This window comes from Panthera uncia, chromosome D2, assembly GCF_023721935.1.
Source record: "Panthera uncia isolate 11264 chromosome D2, Puncia_PCG_1.0, whole genome shotgun sequence".
NCBI classification, from domain to species: Eukaryota; Metazoa; Chordata; class Mammalia; order Carnivora; family Felidae; genus Panthera; species Panthera uncia.
In genome coordinates, this window is record NC_064818.1 from 43,131,161 (window position 1) to 43,153,196 (window position 22,036).

Below are 22,036 nucleotides of genomic sequence, written 5' to 3' on the forward strand. Positions count from 1 at the left end.
GCAGTAAAATAAGGATTAAAAACACATGAACTCGAGTCAGGCTACAGTGGGCTTTTGATTTCATTCGAAGGACTATGAACACACATCCAAGGCCAATAAGGAACCAGAGATTTGGGCCATTTGCAACTATGTGGATGGAACTAGAGGGTATTACGCTAAGTGAAATTAGTCAGAGAAAGACAAATATCCTATGACTCGACTCATATGAGAACTTTAAGATACAAAACAGATGAACATAAGGGAAGGGAAGCAAAAATAATATAAAAACAGGGAGGGGGACAAAACATAAGAGACTCTTAAATATGGAGAACAAACAGGGTTGCTGGAGGAGTTGTGGGAGGGGGGATGGGCTAAATGGGTAAGGAGCACTAAGGAATCTACTCCTGAAATCATTGTTGCACTATATGCTAACTTGGATGGAAATTAAAAAATAAATAAATCCTTTAAAAAAAAAAGGAACCAGAGATTTGGCATTGGGGATTGTATTTACAAAGCAGAGATTTGGGAAAGTTAAGCCCCTGTGGTATTGGGCTGGACAGGCTGAAGGTGAGATATCAAGAACTAAGATGGAGATATTAGGAAGAGGCTGTTGTACTAAACTTGAACCAAGGCTGGAAACATAACTGGAAACTTTATGTGAACTGAAGTGATAGCATTAACCTAATGTCATGCAAGTTGGGCAGAGAGAGTACAATAGAGAGAGCTACATATAGATCTGGAAAAACACATATAAAGGACAGGAGAGGGTTAGAAAAGGTCATTTACAATAAAAATAAGGACTAATACTTAGTTTTTACCATATCTAAGAATTATTTATGCATACACATATATATTAACATCGTAATATATACATTGTATACAGTAAGACATTTAAAGACAAGACATTTAAAAATCATTTAAATATTTTAATATTTTACAAATATACCATTTAAAACATATTTTTGAAAATGTTATATATAACATATATTAGCATATATACAAATTATTTTTAATAACAACAACCTTAGGTAGGTAGATGCAATTATTACCCCCTTCTAAATCACTTGTAGCAAGTAAATGACTTGCCCAAGGTCACAGGGCTAAAGTTATGAAGCTGGGATCCATACTCAGTCTTTCTGGCTCCATAATCTGCACTCCTAACTTTTGTACTACACTGTACTACCTCTTGTTCACAGAACTTGACAAAAGTGTTTTATGAAGGAAGGTGATACAATCATACTTCCTTTATGGTCGACTCAAATGCCTTTTTTTTTTTTATATACACTTTATTTTTTGAGAGACAGAGAAGAGACAGAGTGCAAGTAGGGGAGGGGCAGAGAGGGAGACAGAATCCAAAGCAGGCTCAAGGTTCCAAGCTATCAGCACAGAGCCCAACAGAGGGCTCAAACCCATGAATGCGAGATTATGACCTGAGCTGAAGTTGGATGCTCAATTGACTGAGCCACCCAGGCACCCCCTTTTTAAACTGTTTTTAATGTTTGCTTATTTTTGAGAAAGAGAGACAGAGACAGAGTGCGGGTGGGGGAGGGGCAGAGAGAGGGAGACACAGAATCTAAGGCAGGCTTCCAGGCTCTGAGATGACAGCACAGAGCCTGATGTGGGGCTCAAACTCACGAACTGTGAGATCATGATCTGAGCCGAAGTCGGAAGCTTAACCAACTGAGCTACCCAGGCGCCCCTCAACTCAAATGCTTTGAATAAACAGCATGATATTTCAAAAAAACTTACTTAGCTGAAGAAACAATGAGCTGTGAATCTTTATATGCTATCAAGTAGCTTTGATTCTCTGGGTTATGTACTGTTACCTAAAAGGGAAAAATATGAAATAATTGTGGCAATACACAGCTTTTATTCATTTACATACAACATACGATCCCTTGTACAGTAAAGACAAAGATAGGGAAGAATCAGCCCTTGTCATCTAAGGGAATAACCAACATGTTCCATATTTAGAATAATAGAGCTATTCCTTTGTTATAAAATTAAAGCATTTTTACAACTGTTTGCTCATAAGTAACATTCTGAACTACACGTTCACTGTAATGAATTACCAATCACTCTCAATGTCAGAAAAGAGCAGTCTCTAACTTATAAACTATTAAAGTCCCTAAATGGATTAATTTAGAATAAAAAAATGCTACCTGTTTAATGTAATGCACCTGAAGCACTCTAAAAGAGCAGGAAAAATTTCAATTTTGTCTACACCAAGAACTTTTAATTCTATATTATCCTGAAATGCACTGCCAGCATAAATTATAACCTACACCGAACTAGGTTTAATCATTCATAAAAGCCAAAGAACAAATATACTTATGGCATACACAGTTCAACAGTAGCATTCTTCAAAGTCAAATATTATTAAGAGCTGTGATTACGATCTGGCTCAAATAGCTAAATCAAGAAAATCCTTATTGATTAAAAACAAAACAAAACAAAAAAAAAACCTGACAGCTCTTAATTACCATTTTCCACAAACAATATATTTAAGCAGAATTCCACATTAAGGAAAGAACAAGGACATTTTATAATAAAAACAAACTTAACCTGCAAGGTTTCCTAAAGAGTGACAATATGCATCCTTAAACCAAACTGGTTATTTAGCTTGTTCATTAACACTGGCTGCTCAACGAATGCATTATAATTTCAGTTTGGATTAGCAAAGTAAACTTTTGGGATACTTCATAAAAAATATCTGACGGTCTCTCACCCACTCAGTCACAATTTTCTCAACATAGTTGTCCATACTTATACTCACACTTTCTAAAACTCGTAAACATCTCTCTGCTCCCCATAATGAAGCTACTAGTTTCTCTTCATCTTCATCACTACTTAAATGATCCACACATTCTTTCACTAGGAGAAACAAAATGGATACAAAATTAGTATGTCTTATCACCTCAATATTTATCTCCTTAACTAACATTAAACGCCATCTGCACCCACGAACATGCCAGAACCTCTCTGAATATAATTTATTCTGAGTTTTATAGAATACCGAAATGTTGAAATATAGGAGACTCTTATTGTTGCTCTTTTATTTCCATAACTCCCCAATATCAGAGTGCTAATGGCTTTTCCTTTAAAAGTCAGAGATTTGCAAGATGCTGCTAAAAGAACAGACCTTGGGGCACCTGGGTAATCAGTAAGTTGAGCATCCAATTCTTGATTTTGGATCAGGTCAGGATCTCACGGTTTGTGAGATCAAGCCCCACGAGCAGAGTCTGCTTAGGATTCTCTCTCTCCTTGCTCTCTGCTCCCCCCCTCCCCACCGCCCCGGTTACATTCACGTGTTCCCTCCCTCCCTCTTTCAAACAAACATTAAAAAAAATAAAATAACAGGGATGCCTGGGTAGCTCAGTTGGTTAAGCATCCAACTCTCGATTTCGGCTTAGGTCATGATCTCACGGTTTATCCCTTTGTGGGATCGAGCCCCGTGTCGGAGCCTACTTGGGATTCTCTCTCCTACCTCTCTCTCTCAAAATAAACAAACATTTAAATATATATATATCTTAAAAAAAAAAAAAAGTAAAATATGTTTAAATTGATGCCATTATTTTTTTGAAGTATGTAAATAGATTATTTTCTTCAGGCTTTAAGTAACATTAAAAATGTTATATACATGTGTATGTCATACCTTTATCTACAATATGATCCAGACCACCCAAAAGCCGGAGTTCTTCTTTAAACCAGTCTCCTGCTCGTTTAGAAGTAAGGGACAGCAAGGTCTCCATAGCTAAATGCCCAGTCTAAAAATCAGAGGCATCATTAATGAATATTGAATCTTGGTGAGATTTCTGAGGCAACACTTCTACAGATTGTTTTACTTTAGAAAAGTTCACTGCATGCTACCAGCCCATAGTATTTTTTGTAACAGTAAGTGCTTTCATAAGTAAAACTGAACTAATTTTTATCAGACTAGTCTAAGTTGAAGAAACACTTTAAACCACTGGCTTGTTTTTACAGAGAAAACCCCTTATTAAAAGTAGTCTATCTAGGAGCAGCTGGGTGGCTCAGTCCATTAAGCATCCAACTTGTGGTTTCAGCTCAGGTCATAATTCTGCAGTTCATGGGTTTGAGCAGCCCTGCATCGGGTTCCGCACTGACAGCGTGGAGACTGCTTGGGATTCTCTGTCTCCCTCTTTCTTCCCCTCCCCTGCTCGAGATCTCTCTCTCAAAACAAATAAATAAGCTTAAAAGAAAGAAGTCTATCGACCCCTGGCTGGCTCAGGACATAGAACATGTGGCTCTCGATCTTAGGGTTGTGGGTTAGAGCCCCACATCAGGCACGGAGCTCACTTTAAAAAAAAAAAAAAAAGTCTATCATTTGTCAATTCAATAAAATAAATGCTGATACTGTTCTTTCTATAGAACAGAGGCACAAAGATAGAAAAATAGGACTGTTGAATCAAAGTGCCTATGTATTAACTGTAATACACTATATTGGAATAATTTACCACAAAGGTTGTAACATTTAACTCTAGGAACAAAGTGTGGGTGTTATCAGTACACTTTGCTTTTGAATCCTCAAAAGCACTAGCTATCACTTTAAATTTTTGCCAAAGGATAAAAAATGATTACCTTATTGCTTTGGTTTGAATTTTTCAAACTACAGTAAACTTGTACATTTTTTCCACATATTTATAAGCTAACTGTATTTCTTCTACTCTGAGTCCCTGTCAGTAATTCTTTATTTTCCTTGCAAAGCTGCTTGGGATTTTTTGTTTTGTTTTTAAATTCTGTATATTTTCTTATCTCTTCTGAATAAAAATCCTGTTACTTTTAGGGTTTCAGATTCACTAGTCTTGAACTTGACATGCAGTGTTAGCAGCCTGGATACACATGATATGTCTATCGTGACAAAATTATATGTAAATAATGATTGAAGACCAGCACTACAGTAAGCCCAGAATAGTAAAGTCACGACAGTAAAGTCAGTAGTATTTACAACCGGACTAGAGTTTTTCTTTCTCTTCATTTGCTTTTAATTATTCATTTTCTTTCTTATTATGTTTCTTTTTAAAAGCATACAGCCACCCCCCAAGAAAGAACAATCTGGTTCCTGTAACAATATGGAACTTCAGCTTAACAAAATTAGCAAAGCTGATAAGACCTGGTTTTCTTTCCAAAGCTTCTTTCCTTTCAAAGATACAAGTTTACATTAAGTCCTCCTGGTTTGGAACTGAATATAAATATTTAGAAATTGAAAAAACAGAGCTTACCAGAAAAAATCTTACTAGTATTACAGATTTAGAGGAGATCTAGAATATTTTAGTCTATTCATTAAAAAAACAAGGTTGATGTCCAAGGTGACATATATAGAATGAGAAATTGTCACTATAAAAACAGATTCCGTTTTGCCCAATTCTCATTCTAAGTCCCTGAAAGAGTAATTTAATGAGATCAGTTCAGGTATATTAGCTCAAGAGTCATAGTAGTAATAAAGCCGAAGCCTAATGAGGATTTCTTTGTTAAGGACGAAAGGGAATAGTAATTTGATGCCAATATACAGCAAACAATCATTAAGTTTTTATGCTAAAAGAGGCCTTGGTTTGTCTCTATCAACATCATTAAAAACAGCCTACAAATCAAACATTTTATATGCAAACTGGAATAGTCCTTAAAGAGTTAAAGCACAATCAAATCATTAATCAGAATACTAACCAGCAATTGTTAGCTCTCAGTTATGTGAATTATACCTGAAAACATAATATATTTTAAATTCTCTTCCCAAGGTGCATCAGGAATAGGAATGTATTTTTAAGAAGTTAAGCAGTTAATAAAAAACCAAAACTAATGTGTAGGGGAACAGTCACTGTACAAAACAATGTCTACTGTACAATTTAAAACAAATACAATAGTCAAGTATAGCTGAAGTTGGGAGGAAAAAGAGGCATCCTAAAATTAGCAACTGTGTTCTCATTTTAACCATGTAAGTAAATTATTTAATACAACATAAGAAAGTTATTATACCGCTATTTGCCACCCTAATAAATTCAACAAACCATAGAGAAATTTCAAGGAACAAGTTTATCATCATGCTATTTAACAGCAAATGCTTGGAAAGAATCTAAATGTTGAACAATATGGGAAACCCCCACAAAAAAGATACATTTATTCAATGATGCAGAAAATAAAAATCTCAAATTTATTTTCATATCATTAAAAAATTTGTACGCATTGCAAAAGGTTAAAGGAAAATAAAAATTACATATATATTTTAATGTAGTATACAATGTGGTGACGTACAGGGATCTTTATCCACCAGCTGAGCATAACAGCTATTTTCCCAACTTTACTAAGTACTGAATACATTCAATTCTATATCTTGTCTTTTAGTGTTAACCTACTTTCCCCTCAAACCCCACTTTATACAAATCACTCTACCTTAATTAAACAGAGCACTACCCCTAAATCATATTTAATTAGTACAAAGCATTCTATAATTTTTGAGGCAAATGCTGCAGTCTTCAGTTTATTAGTAGTCAGTAGAAAAAACAATGCTCATACAGTTTTGAGATTGGAAATATCTCAAAGTCAGATTATATATAAACAAATAACCTTTTTTCAAAATGACAAGGCCAATTACCTTCTACTGACCTAGTAACCTGTGGGGATACTACTGATTCTACAAGTAAAGCAGCCAAAGGAAAGGAGAACTAGAATCAACCAGAAGCAACACAGTCATCTTAAACTTCGGGAGTTGTGTTGAGCCTAAGGGTTACTGGCCATGACCCCAATTGCTGCAGGCAGGAAACTTCTTTCAGAGCCTTGGGCCCTTGAGGAGTTAACCAGACACCTTGAGATACTCTGGAATATGTGAATGCTCATTTAAACGGCCCCTGAAAATCCTCTGGATCTTTATTCCTGAAACCTACAGAGAATAAGAATTCAAATTCCTAACAGTCTAAATATAGTTAATACACTAAAAAAATAAACAAAACAAACAAAAAACAAACAAACAAAAAAAAAACCAAAACAAAAGGACAGACAGAACGCAACAGAAAATTTACTGGCAAAAAATCTAAATATAGATGGGCTAGTTTAGGCAGGGAACAGAATCATGCTCAGAGCTAAGCCTTAGAAGAACTTGCCCAATTGTTGACCAGGAGATTAAATGATCTGTCCAAAGTCACACACCTGCTGTGACTAATTTAAAACTTTCTGAAAGTAATTTTCATTTTATAATGGACGGAAGGAAGAAACCTACCGTTATATTTTCTAGATCAAGATGCTTGTTGTGGACAGTTTCACACAGTCTTCGAATTTTCTCTTTGATTTTGTTCATGTCTTTTTCATTCAGTAGCTTAGCTGAAGAAGCATCTTGTTCCAGTTCCAGAAGTCGAATCATTAGATCTAGGCTAGCTCTATCAAGATCCATGTTCAAACGATCTCTACTCAATATGTACATGAGGGCTGCTGTACAAAGGGACAGATTCTTCAACAGACAAAAATAAAAGTTAATGTACACAACTGGTGACAATTTCATTTATGAGACTGTTTTGAGATTTGTTGGAAGCTTTAAAAATGTTATATTCAGTGCAAACTGCCCCCTTAAGGGGCATACTCTAGGAAAATATAAATTAAATGAATAAAGGTCTGTTACTTAAAATTTTCCTTTCTATCACTACTTAAAATTTTCCTTTCTATCAGCGCTCCCTATATGCATGCTCCCAAACTAGAAAAATGTTAAGTGGAATTACATATTTTCTTAGCCATTCTGTGCTAAGAGTTTATAAAACATTTTTTACACACACCTGTTTTTATACAATAGTTCACCTTAGGATATAGTTGATAAAGTTGAATTTCAATTTTAAATCAAGAGCATGTTTTAAAATCTGTACCACTTAGGTTATTTTTTTTTTCTATAAAATAAACACAGCTGAGTTTGTGTCAATACTATAAAGTTAAGATGCTCAAATAAACATATTTAGACTCATTTCTTTAAAATAAATCAAGCAGGAGGTGCCTGGCTGGCTGGCTCAGTCAGTAAGTGTCTGACGCTGGGCTTAGGTCATGATCTTGCAGTTTATGGGTTCAAGCCCCACATCGGGCTCTGTGCTAAAAGCTCAAAGTCTGGACTGTGCTTCAGTTTCTGTGTCTCCCTCTCTCTCTCTCACCCTCCTCCACTTGCACTCTGTCTCTCTCTCTCAAAAATGAATAAACATTAAAAAAAAATGTTTTCACATTAATATAATGTGCTCTCAAAATCATTGAGATCAGGCAGTTATTAACATATTCTGCTTATAATAGATACTAAAAGCCAGAGTACTGAGGTAATATATTTTAGGTAACCATTAATATTAACAAAATGGTCTATGTTGGGATAGTCTAACATTTGGAATATTTTGTACTTACACTTATTTCATATGTACAGAAACTTAATTATCTAAAGATTTAAACTCTGATTCTCCCAAAGTAGAAAAATTTTTGACTAGGTGACTAATTAAATGCTTACAGAGCAAATTATTTTTAGAAATTAGGATGTCACAGTATAGGCCTTGGGAAATCCACTGCCCCCAAGAGCACACACTAATGCCTTGGTCCTCTCCTAACTGTGTAACAAAGCAAATTAATTCTTAGTTCTTTTCTCTTCCTCTCATTGTTCTGTATCTGCTACAACTTGGCAATGGAGTTCTCCCAACTCAGGGTTAAGTACACTGTTTTCAGTTTCAGAATATTCACTATCAAACTGTGTCACCTAATCTGCATTTAAAACATAATTTCCTTGAGCAAAAATATAGTAAAATGATCTGAAAACACCACTACTGATAATGATAAATAATTTTTTTCCCAATTTGAAAAATGTTAAACCCAACTTTTATTACATATGCTTGATTTTTAAGAGATAGTGTCAAAGCCATAATGAAAATGAGATTTCTTTTCACAATGGGCTAGAACTAGATTCAACATCCAAACAAAATGTCTAAATATTTTTTTTTTAATTTCAAACCATTTTTCTCATGCTTTCAATAGAGTAATTAAAGATTTTTTTTCCAGCATCTTATGATTAAAGGAAATCAATGCATACAGAATTAAATATTCAGTATAGCATGGCATAGTATGTTAGGTATGAAATCAGAATGATGTTTTAATAGTATAAATTAACAAATTAAGAGAAAACAGGGTCATGAGAAAACATCCTTAAATAATGTATTAAGCAAAAAACTTCTAGCATTAAGCTCTATATATTCAGCAAATAAAACTAACTGAAACCAAAATTAGGAAATACTCATATATGAATAACCAATATTTTTCAATAGCTAAATAGACTAAAATTTTAAAATAATGCTTCCTAATCCCAGAAACTTAAAAATACCTGATGGTGCTGGGAATCATCCAAGGTTTTAAAAACCATTGCTACCATTCCGTGTGCTCTCAGGTGCATTCGAAAACTGGGCATGGCACATTTAGTAGCCAAGCTAATAACACTAGGAGAAAACAGACTAGGTTAGGGGGACTGAAAATAGCTAGTGCATTAGTTTTTTGTTTGTGCAATACCAAAACAAGCAAATGGGGAGAGGTGAGGGGTGTCAAAGCACTACCCATTGAGATCACAATATAAAACCCATGGGCAAAATGAATTATTAAAAACCTGTTGATGCATAGTGATTAGGTATGCTATATTAAAAAATGTAACTAACACACAGTAGTCTTTAGTGTATTACTACTATCATTAAAAGCGAAAGGTCTCAGCTACTTTTTGTAACTAACACTTTTGTTGTATCAGGACTATAGATAATGTTTGATTGGATATATTCCAATTGACTGGATAATTCAAACTAAGATATTCAATCTATTACAGTATGCAAAAGATGATCCAAATCAAAACATGCTTAAAACAAATTTATTACTTGTCTAAAATTTAGGGATGAAAAATAACTTTTTTAATGATTTTTTAATGTAACACTTCTTTTAAGCATCTGTAAACTGAAGCCTGTACTATGCTAAATGGCTACGATCATCCAACTTTCCATTGTCCATGTAGAATCAAGTTCCTCATGAGAAATCAATCACATTCTAACTTATCACTGACTATAAAATACATTCATGATAATAAACTCACAAATGTTTGGCTCTACTCGGCTGGAAAGTGTTAATAAGATATAGCATGCACATAATTATCAAATATAAAAATAAGATCTTACCTAAGGCAACGTGTGTTTAGAGGCTGAGTGCTCTTTAAGCCACTTAACAGGTACTCAATGTCATCAGTGAACTCTTGATTTTCACCAAATTCCACCACATCATTGAAGTGCTTCACATGCTGAACAACTGTATATAACTGCCAAGAAAAATAAGTCCACCTCTTTTATAACCACGAACTAGCAACTTAAATCTACGGGCTTGCTGTACTTCATTTAAAAGTGTATAAAACAATTCAATAGATGGCAACTAAAAGAAATGTTTTTAAAATCATTGGTAGTACTAGGAAAAGATAAGTTCGTGGATATCTGTTCAAGACATTAAAAGGCTAAATGTTACATACAAAAATCTATCCACGTGCAGTAAAACTGTATATAGCTGCTTACTTCTTTGTCTTCTTTTCTGCATTTCAGTGCAGTAACTATATCTTGGTAGGGCTGAGTAGGTATTGTCACAGTTTTTATCACTTTGGGTGGTGGTGCAGGAGCCTTAAAAACTCCATCATCTTTTTGATTTGGTTCCTTTGAAGACAGCCTCACCTATTAATAAAGGTATTAAATTATTGTTCTAAATAAATATAAAAAAATAGTAATAACTCATCTACCTAGTAAATTTGGCTTAAAAAAAAAAGTGGGAAAAGCCTCTGAAAGGTCATAAAGGGCAACTTTGAAATTCCATGCACTACTAGGTAAGACTCAACAAAAGAACCACTCGGGAATTCTTTCTGGTCTTTTTTAACCTCAGATTTCACAGACAATCTATTATTTGTCTCCAGGACCATTAGAAGGAATAAAGAACCACAATTACATACATAACACTGAGAAAAGCTAGGAAAGGGAGAATCGAACTACAACAGATAGACAAAAGAACTTTTAAAGTACAAGAATCCGGGGGCGCCTGGGTGGCTCAGTAGGTTAAACATTCGACTTCGGCTCAGGTCATGATCTCGCGGTTTGTGAGTTCAAGCCCTGCGTCAGGCTCTGTGCTAACAGCTCAGAGCCTGGAGCCTGCTTCAGATTCTGTATCCCCCCTCTCTCTGCCCCTCCCCCAATCATATAATGTCTCTCTCTGTCTCAAAAATAAACAAACACTAAAAAAAAGAAAAGGTACAAGAATCTTCAATTTAGGGTATAAATAGTCATAATAAAAGGCTGGTATATAATTACTAATACACACAATGATGATTCTATACTAGTAAGCACAGTTGAATATACTCAACTTAAGGAGACAGGGAACTGTATATATAGAGATATCTATCCCTAACTCTTTTGAATTCATCACTTGATAGCTCCAGATGACTGAGGTATTACCATTAACCTAGAAATATTAATCTACGGTCCTTTCAGTTATTCTGAAGAAAATAATTTGATAACCGTTTCAAATGTGTTTTGAACTGAAAGGTATTACTGGAATGAAGGATAAAGCTCTCCTCTGAAAAGTAAATGAACCACTCAAAGCTACTCTAAGATCTATGTAGGATGTAATTTATAATATAGCTCTAGTAGCTAATCACAAAATTCAAATATGGAATAATTTACCCTTAAAACACTAAATACAGTAATTCCAGAAAATGTGGGTCAAGGGTAAAAAGCGGTCCAATATTTTTTAAGGCTCTTATCTATAAACTAGTAGCACCAGATTTTCCATTATCCTGTCCATAATCCTCACTTTTCCAATGATTAAACTGAAGCCACTCAATTTTAATGAGGAAGTCCAAAACACACTGTTGAAATCAAAGATTTTCAAACTGTGAATAAAGATAGCAATGGCTTAATTTATAATCTATTAAACAAAAATGAAATAAAATGTACAGTTCACTTACTGTGGCACTCTGAGGTTTTACTATTGGTGGCCCAGGCAGCTCTTCCGAGTCTGGATGGTTCCAATGTCTGGCATTATATACAGCTTTTGTAGGAGACTAGAGAGATGAGAAAAAGGTCACCTGTTTCCTTATTTTGCATCATTATAAAAGTAACTCATTTAATAAATAAAAATTCACTAAGAATAACTTAAATACATAAACATATATCCTAGACAAAGCAGGACAGACAATACCTAGCTTGTATTCCCACCATGCTCTCATGCCTATGGAATCACTGTGGTATTCTGCCACAAAATCAACAATTAGTGCTGTGGGCAACTATTACCAATCTTGTACTAACTTACTTATCAACACAGTCTACTCAACATATACTGTATTCCTCCTACTACTGGTTCATGCTCCATATTCTTCCAGTGGTGGAAATAAAGCAGCTTATGAAAAGTAATAAAGTTCCGTATATTCATATGTAAGTGAAACTATGGGGGGCCAGATGAGTACCATTACTGAGAAGTTTTCAAATTTTTAAAATGTAGTTACATATATTTAAATAGTTAAATATTAGTAGTAACTATTAGTGTAAATTAGTAGTTACAAATTTTTAAAAAGTAGTTACATATATATATTTTAAAAAGTAGTTACCATATATTACATAACATATATTACATACAGTGGAATCTAAAGCAGTACTACGTAATACACATATGATTTCTGCAGCAAAATGTCTGCATATTCACATGAAGTGGGATAAAGATATAAACGAACATGCTCCACCTCAGTCCAGGTTAGTGTGCTGGCAAATTAATTTAATATAAACTTAAAATAACTTTCAATTTTAACATTCTCAATTTCAGAATTGAGAATAAAGAACCATGAACCCCTATAATCAAATCCATAGATTAAATCTGTATGAAAAGCACAAAAATCTTCACTTTTAAAAAGTGACTGATTGGGGCGCCTGGGTGGCTCAGTTGGTTAAGCGGCCGACTTCGGCTCAGGTCATGATCTCGCGGTCCGTGAGTTCGAGCCACCGCGTTGGGCTCTGTGCTGACAGCTCAGAGCCTGGAACCTGTTTCAGATTCTGTGTCTCCCTCTCTCTGACCCTCCCCCATTCATGCTCTGTCTCTCTCTGTCTCAAAGATAAATAAACATTAAAAAAAAAAAAGGTGACTGATTAAACAAAAGCTGAGAACACTTTTGCCATTCTTTACAAAAGTTATGTTTCAAGTTTGTTCTTTAATCGTCAAATAAATGTTTGATCTCCTTAAGAGATCTTCTGTTTATAAGAGTATAACTCACACTTTCAGTACTACAGACAAAAAATAGAAGTACAAGTTGGGAGGTGCCTGGGTGGCTCAGTTGGTTAAGCACCTGACTTGATTTTAGCGTTCAAGTCATGACCTCATGGTTCTGTGGGTTCGAGTCCCATGTCAGGCTCTGCGTTGATAGTGCAGAGCCTGCTTGGGATTCTCTCTCTCTCTCCCTCCCCTGCTGGCACTAGCTCACTCTAAATAAATATACAAACTTAAAAAAAAAAAGTACAAGTTGGGAAACATACTTTTAAGACAGGCCAAAAATTTACATAACAAATAACCTTCTTCCCTTACTAGCTGCAGTAAACGAACATAACAGGAATCAAGCATCAAAGTTATCTTTTTCCAAATACTATCTTTAAAACAACCATGTTGTGACATCAAGGTAACAGTGTAAGCTCTACAATAACTAGTTTATTGAAAGATAAAGTTTAAGTTGATTTGCATATTAAATGTGTCAGAAAAATCGTAATACTAAAAGGAATCCTACTTTGAAACTTGCATAGTCTCTCACCTATACTACGTATATAAACCCATTATTCGTACAAACCGGCTTACATAAAGTGAGGATGCATTAGTAATCTAAAGCAATTTATGCACTCCAACAATGATTTAATCAGGCCTCTTGAGGTACTACCACATAGAGAAAATCCAGCATGAATTTTAAAATCTAGCTCTCGGGGTGCCTGGGTGGCTCAGTCGGTTAAGGGCCGACTTCAGCTCAGGTCACGATCTCGCCGTCCGTGAGTTCGAGCCCCGCGTCTGGCTCTGGGCTGATGGCTCAGAGCCTGGAGCCTGCTTCCAATTCTGTGTCTCCCTCTCTCTCTGCCCCTCCCCCGTTCATGCTCTGTCTCTGTCTCAAAAATAAATAAACGTTAAAAAAAAAATTTTTTTTTAAATCTAGCTCTCTACTTCTTACTGTTCTTCTCTCAAACATCAGCTATATAATCCATATGCCTGCTAGTTGTTAGATTCTTCATTTAAGCAACTTCTGACACCCAAAGCATAGTAGTGAGCCCAGGAAGATAAAGGACATTTGGAAAGAACAGGTGCCTCAAAGCCCAATCACTATACTTCTTTTTAAAAAGCACTGATCTCCAATAATAATCTTCTGGATAATAATAAGGTATCTGGTTTCACAGGTAACAAAACAGCAGGGCAGATCTAAATTAAACAGACCACCTTCCAATTAACTGTGAGTGGTGATATACCTAAGCAGACTTAGGAACCAGATGGTCTGTATTAAAATCCAGATGAACAGTGAGCTCTACTATTAGTTACTAAACATTTTACTTATCTGAGGATTAAATGAAAATATATAAAACATTTAGAAGAGTGCCGAAAAGAATATGTGCTCTGTTAAGTATTACCTATTATCAATAATATTAATGGTAATAGTTGCTAAGTGATGATGTGTAATTCTGACACTAGCATCTCCAAAAGAAAATTGGGAGTATGTGGTCTATTCATCTAACAGAGAATTGCAATGAAGAAATGAAATAACTGACATGAAAACACATCTTACCAAGTATTACTGTTATAAAAATCAGACTGGGATACACTATTCTAACTCATCTCAAAAGTCTTTGAACAATATCATTGATGAATACAGATGGAAAAACTCTCAACAGAATACTAGAAAACTGAATTCAACAGCACACTAAAAGGATCATATACCAAGTGGGATTTATCAGTGGAATGCAAGAAAAATTATCAATGGAATGCAAGAATAATTCAAAATATGAAAATCAACCAATGTGATAAATCAAACTAACAGAATGGACAAAATTCTGTCCATCATCACAATTTGGTGCAAAAAAAAAAAAAAAAAAAAGCATTTGACAAAACTGAACAGCCTTTCATGATAAAAACACTCAACAAACTAGGAATACAAGGAAATTACCTAAATATAATAAAGGTCACATATTAAAAGCCCCAAACTAACATACTCAACAGTAAAAAACTGAAAGGTTTTCCTTCAAGATCAGTATTAAGGCAAGAATGGCCATTCTCACCAATTCTATTTAACATAGACATACCAAAAAGGAATTAGGCAAGATAAAAAAAAATAAAAAATATACAAATTGGAAAAGAAGTACAATTTTATCTGTTAATAGATGACACAATCTTGTGTGTAAGAAAACTCAAAAGATTCCACCAAAAAAACCCCAAACTGTTAGAACTAATAAATATATTCACTTAAGTTGTATGATACAAACTCAACATACAAAAATCTGTTGCATTTCTATACAATTAAAAAAGAACAATCCAAATCCAAAAAGGAAATGAAGAAAATCCCATTTACAAAAGCATTAAAAAAAAAAAAAAAGAAAGAAAGAAAAAAGAAAAAGAAACCTTAGGAATAAACTAAGGAAGCAAAAGACTGTACACACTGACAGGTACAAAACATTACTGAAATAAATTAAGGAAGACACAAATAAATGGAAAGACATCTTGTGTTCATGGATTGTAAGGCTTAATATTGTTAAAATGGCCATACTACCCAAAGGGATCTATAGGTTCAATGCAATTCCTATCAAAATCCCAATGGTATTCTTTACAGAAAAGATAAAACACAAACTTAAAATTCATATGGAATCACAAAAGACCTTGAATTGCCCAAATGATCTTCACAAAGAACAAAAAAACTGGAGGCCTCCAGTTTTGGTACCACACTTCCTGGTACCAAAACACATTATAAGGCACCTAGGTGGCTCAGTTGGTTGAGCATCCGGCTGTGGCTCAGGACTACATAAAACTGAAAGGTTTCTACACAGCAGAGGAAACAATCAAAAGAATAAAAAGGCAACCTATAAACGGAAGAAATATTTGCAAACCATATATTTAATAAGGGGTCACTATCCAAAATATATAAGGAATACCTACAATTCAATCTCACAAAAAACCAAATCAAAACTGATTTAAGAAATAGGCAAAGGACTTGAACAGAAATCGCTCCAAAGAACAGAAAGAAACAACAGGTTTTTGAAAAGTTCATCATCACAAATCACATGTGAAATGTAAGTAAAAATCGTAATAAAATATCACCTTACACCCATTAGAATGGCCATTATAAAAAAAAAAACCCAGAAAATAACAAGTGTTGGCAAGGATGCAGAGAAAAACTGGAATACACGTGCACTGGCTGGTGGGAATTTAAATGGTGCAGCCACTATGGAAAACAATTGAGGAACAGGAGATTCCTCAAACACGTTAAAATAGAACTTCCCTCAATAGCCAAACTATGGAGAGAATCCAAATGTCCATTGATTTATGAATGGATAAAGATGTAGTGTGTACACACACACACACACACACACACACACACACACACGATGGAATATTACTCAGCCATCAAAAAGAATGAAAAAGAATGAAATCTTGCCACTGGCAATAACATGGATGGAGCTAGAGAGTATAATGCTAAGTGAAATAAATCAGAGAAAGGCAGATACTATTAGATTTCACTCATATGTGGAATTTAAGAAACAAAACAGATGATGGGGCAGCTAGCTGGGTGGCTCAGTCAGTTGAGCATCCAACTTCAGCTCAGGTCATGATCTCGTGGTTCATGGGTTCAAGCCCTGCATTGAGCTCTGTGCTGACAGCTCAGGGCCTGGAGCCTGCTTCAGATTGTGTCTCCCTCTCTCTCTCTCTGCCCCTCCCCTGTTCACACTGTCTCTCTCTCTCAAAAATAAATACACATTAAAAATTTTTTAATTAAAAAAAAACCAGATGAACATATGGGAAGGGGGAGAGAAGAGAGGGAAACAAAACACAAGAGACTCTTAATGAAATCAAACTATGGGTTGACGGAGGAAGGTGGGTGGGAGATGGGCTAAATGGGTTATGGCTATTAGGGAGGAAACTTGTGATGCGCACTGGGTGTTGTATCTAAGTAATGAATCACTGAATTCTATCCCTGAAACCAATACTGCACTGTATGTTAACTAAAAAATTTAAATTAAAAAAAAAAAGGAAAAAAAATAGAACCAATTATCAAAAAAATTCAAATCAAGATCTTGAAAATTTTTCACTCTAATGGTCACTGTAGCATTATTCACAATAGCCAAGAGGTGAAAACCTATCAAAAGATGAATGGATAGGGGCACCTGGATGGCTCAGTTGGTAGAGCATGCAACTCGATCTCAGGGTTGTGAGTTCGAGCCCTACGTTAGGTGTAGAAATTGCTTAAAAATAAAATTTTAAAAAAGAAAAAAACCACGGATACAGAGAATGTGATATATCCATACAATAGACTATTATCAGCCATAAAACAGGAAAATCCTATCATATGCTACAAGACTGATAAACCTTCAGGATGTTATGCTAAATGAAGTAAGCCTAACAGGACTAATACTGCATGATTGCACTTATGTAAGGTATGTTAAGTAGTCAAACTCATACAAAAACAAAGCAGAGTAGTAGCCAGGACCTTAAGGGAGGTGGGAAATAAGGGGCTGCTGCTATTCACTGCATACAAAAAAATAATATAAAATGAAAAAGTTCTAGTGTTCTGTTGTATAACATTGTGCTTATAGTTAACAATAATACTGTATTGTACACTTAGAAATTTCCTAAGAGGGTAAATTCCATGTGGTGTTTACCAAAATAAATTCTTTTTGAAAAGCCCCTAAAGCCTAACAGGATACAGAATAACCAAATAACTTATATTAAAGGGACATATTCAAGGAACTTTCTATTTACTCTGTTGAACAAAGAGATTTAATAATACTGTTATTTTATTTTTTTAATGTATTTATTTATTTATTTTTGAGAGAGAGCGAGCAGGTATGGAGGCACACAAGGGGAAGGGGCAGAGAGAGAGAGAGGGAGACAGAAAATCCAAAGCAGGCTCACAGCTGCCAGGACAGAACCCTATGTGCGGCTCAAACTCATGAAAAGATGAGATCACGAGATCATGACCTGAGCCGAAGTCGGACACTTAACTGACAGAGCCACCCAGGCACCCAGTAATACAGTTATTTTAAAAGTTTTTGTAGGGTGATTGGGTTGTTCCATTGGTTAAGCATTCACCTCTTGATTTCAGCTCAGGTCATGATCTCAGGGTTTGTGGGATCAAGTCCCACATCTGCTTGGGATTCTCCTCTCTCTCTCTCTGCCCTTCCCCCCACTCATGGCTCATGCTCTCAAAATAAATAAACTTTAAAAAAAGGTTTTGACTTTTTACCATTTTAGTACTTAACTAAATGAAAGTGGATCTAATTAGATCCTCAACTATTATTTCAAAGTTTTACGTGATTAATATAGGTTTAATAAAGGGAGGAGATGAAGATACATACTATTATCTAAAAATTAAAATAAAAAAATCTGCAGGTAGCATGCACATGGACATACAAGGGGCAATGGTTGGGGGGTAAGGACAACACTGACAGACTCTGAGCTCTTTACATCATTCCAAAATGATATATGACAACTGCACATGCACTGAAGTGAATTGTTTATGGAGACTACACAAAAATACTACGTCACATGCTAAGGTCACTCAGTGAAAGTGACTGTGTATAGTACCTGCAAAAATACCACTTAAGAATTGACTTTTCATGGAAGATGAAATCATCCTTATCATTCAGCAACCTAGCTAAGTTTAAACCAGGTCATTCTGACTGCACCACTACACTAGGCTTACCTTTAATCTCGTTAATTTTATTCTCGCTTAAAAACCAGACATATCACATTAAACAAATTCCTTAACTTTTCGCTGTGTTAAAATATTTGTGGGTTCTGTTTGTGCTGTAATCTAATAAGGAGAATATTACAAAATAAGTAAGAAAGCTCCTTAAGAATACTCAAACATTTGGGGTGCCTGGGTGGCTCAGTCGGTTAAATGTCCGACTCTTGGTTTCAGCTAAGGTCATGATCTCACAGTTTGTGGCTCAGAGCCTGCTTGGGATTCTTTCTCTCTCTCTCTCTCTCTCTCTCTCTCTCTCAAAACAAACAACAAAAAAGGAGCACTGTAACATTTTTTAAAGTTAAAATGTTCATTTATTTTAGACAGGGACAGAACGTGAGTGGGGAAGGGGCAGAGAGAGGGAGACAGAATCCAAAGCAGGCTCCAGGCTCTGAGCTGTCAGCACAGAGCCTGATGTGGGGCTCAAACTCACAAACCATGAGATTGTGACCTGATCTGAAGTCGGAGGCTTAACCAACTGAGCCACCAAGGCACCCCTTATATTTCTTTACATTTATTTATTTTGAGAGAGAGAGAGAATGTGAATAGGAGTGGGCAGAGAAAGGGAGAAAGAGAGAATTCCAAGCAGGCTCCACACAGAGCCTGATGCAGGCTCAAACTCACAAACCGTGAGATCATGACCTGAGCCAAAACCAAGAGTCAGACTCTTAACCGACTGAGCCACCCAGATGGCCCAAGAATACTCTAACATTTTAAAGATCTGGAATCATTTTAACATATTTCAATCTTAGTAATCTTAAACACATACTATTTTATTCAACTATCCAGGGGCACGACAAACAAGAACCCTAAGTACAACACTCTATTAGAGCTAAGGGAAAAACATTCCAGTAACAGACCTATGGGAGCATTTATCCATGAGAGAGAATCCAGTTTCTATGAGAACAATGGATAAAAATGGGGTCTTTACAATTTTAATGCCAAGGCCATGCTTAACAGATTGGCTTATTGAATCATAATTACAAAGCAGAGGAAAGAACTCCTTCACCAAAAGCTAAGAAGAAATGACAATATTATGCTATCCTTCACTGAGATGGCTCCCAAAAGGGAAAAAAATTGGATAATTGCTTTTAAGCCATATGAATTTTTTTAACAGTACCAAATTTATTTCTGAGTTTTAAAGAAGACTATGTACTAAATGAGGACAAAAATAGTAAGCTGATTAGAATTCATCTAGTCTTACCCACACAAGGATATCATGAGAACAGAATCACACTCTAACCAGTAATTCAATCAGCAGGCTGTACAACGAAATGAGTTCTGAAAGAATCAAGTGCTGCAACACACAACTGTGTGTGTGTGTGTGTGTGTGTGTGTGTGTGTGTGTGTGAGAGAGAGAGAGAGAGAGAGAGAGAGAGAGAGAGAGATCACATGCACACATGCGCCTGTGGTACTTTAGTGGCAATTCAAAAAGGGGAAATTAAGTCTGGCTTTAAAAAAACGTTAAAGAGTTTAAAAAAATTTTTTTAATGTTTATTTATTTTTGAGAGAGAGAGAGAGGGACATAGTTAATCAGGGGAGGGCCAGAGAGAGGGAGATGCAGAATCTGAAGCAGGCTCCAGGCTCTGAGCGGTCAGTGCACAGCCCATGCGGGGCTCGAACTCACGGACCGTGAGATCATGACCTGAGCCAAAGTCAAACACTCAACCGACTGAGCCACCCAGGTGCCCCTTAAACATTAAGGAGTTTTTTAAAAGATGGATGATAGCAGAGGAAATCTGAGGGAGAAAGGTTTACAAAGATTAAGATAACTGGGGCGCCTGGGTGACTTAGTTAAGCATCCAACTTCGACACCTCACGGTCCCTGAGTTTGAGCCCCGTGTTGGGCTCTGTACTGACATCTCAGAGCCTAGAGCCTGGAGCCTGCTTTGGATTCTGTGTCAACCCCACCCTCCCCAGCTCTCTGCCCTTCCTCCACTCATGTTCTGTCTCACACAAATAAATGTTTTTAAAAAAAAATTTTTTTTAAACAAAGATTAGGATAACTTTTAGCTTTTTATTTATTTTTTTAAAGAATGAGTGATATCTTTTTTTTTTAATTTTTTTTAATGTTTATTTATTTAGTTTTGAGACAGAGAGAGATAGAGCATGAACGGGGGAGGGTCAGAAAGAGAGGGAGACACAGAATCAGAAGCAGGCTCCAGGCTCTGAGCTGTCAGCCTAGAGCCCGACGCGGGGCTCGAACTCACGGACTGTGAGATCATGACTGGAGCCGAAGTCGGACGCTTAACCGACTGAGCCACCCAGGCACCCCCTTTTAGCTTTTTAGAACTTTCCTTTAATTATAATCACATAATCTCAAGTTGTTCCACCCTATTACAAAAAAAACCCTTAAAAAGATTTTCATGTGTTATTAAATATTTAGGTTAAATTATTTGAGGAAAAAAAGGCAGATATCCCTAAATTAAATAGAAAATGTACTTCTGTGATGCCTGGGTAGCTCAGTAAGTTGAACATCTGACTGTTGATTTCAGCTCAGGTCATGACCTCACAGGTTCCTAAAATGGAGCCCTGCATTGGGCTCTGCACTGACATCATGGAGCCTGCTTGGGATTCTCTCTCTCCCCCCTCTCTCTGCCCCTTCCACGTACATGCAAAACCATGTGCACGCATGCACTCTCTCTCTCAAAATAAACAAACACTGGAAAAAAAAAACACACTGCTAAGAACAAGACATTTATAATAGATTAATACAGAGCACTATGCAGAGAATACAGTCTATAAGTACAAGGGAGAAATCTGAGCTTAAAATCTCTTCTACTGTATTCAATTAAACTCCGTAAATACCTTTTAAAGAAATGGCCTATTTTTATGAAAAAATTGTTAATTCCTAACTACATGAAGAACAAGGCACACTACTACTCAGTTATTTGTTGAGTATACATCAAAAGTGTAACTGGTAGCAATGACTTTATAGAAACAGGCCATGACCGGGGCACCTGGGTGGCTCAGTTGGCTGAGCATCCAACTCTTGATTTCAGCTCAGGTCATGATCCCAGGGCCATGGGATCAAGCCCCATGTCAGACTCTGCACTGAACGTGGAACCT

General features: G+C 35.9%; 1 protein-coding gene across 5 annotated transcripts in view; it reads right to left on the reverse strand.

Moving 5' to 3' along the window:
* WAPL (WAPL cohesin release factor) overlaps positions 1–22,036 on the reverse strand; it is a 102,403-nt gene that overhangs the window by 16,397 nt on the left and 63,970 nt on the right. For all 5 annotated transcript variants that reach the window (XM_049645338.1, XM_049645337.1, XM_049645336.1 and 2 more), the window contains 8 exons: positions 11,966–12,061; positions 10,530–10,682; positions 10,146–10,282; positions 9,317–9,428; positions 7,208–7,435; positions 3,635–3,746; positions 2,756–2,853; positions 1,729–1,805 (listed from right to left, as the gene is read on the reverse strand). In XM_049645338.1, the coding sequence (XP_049501295.1) occupies positions 1,729–1,805; positions 2,756–2,853; positions 3,635–3,746; positions 7,208–7,435; positions 9,317–9,428; positions 10,146–10,282; positions 10,530–10,682; positions 11,966–12,061 (1,013 nt within the window). The remainder of the gene's footprint in view (positions 1–1,728; positions 1,806–2,755; positions 2,854–3,634; positions 3,747–7,207; positions 7,436–9,316; positions 9,429–10,145; positions 10,283–10,529; positions 10,683–11,965; positions 12,062–22,036) is intronic.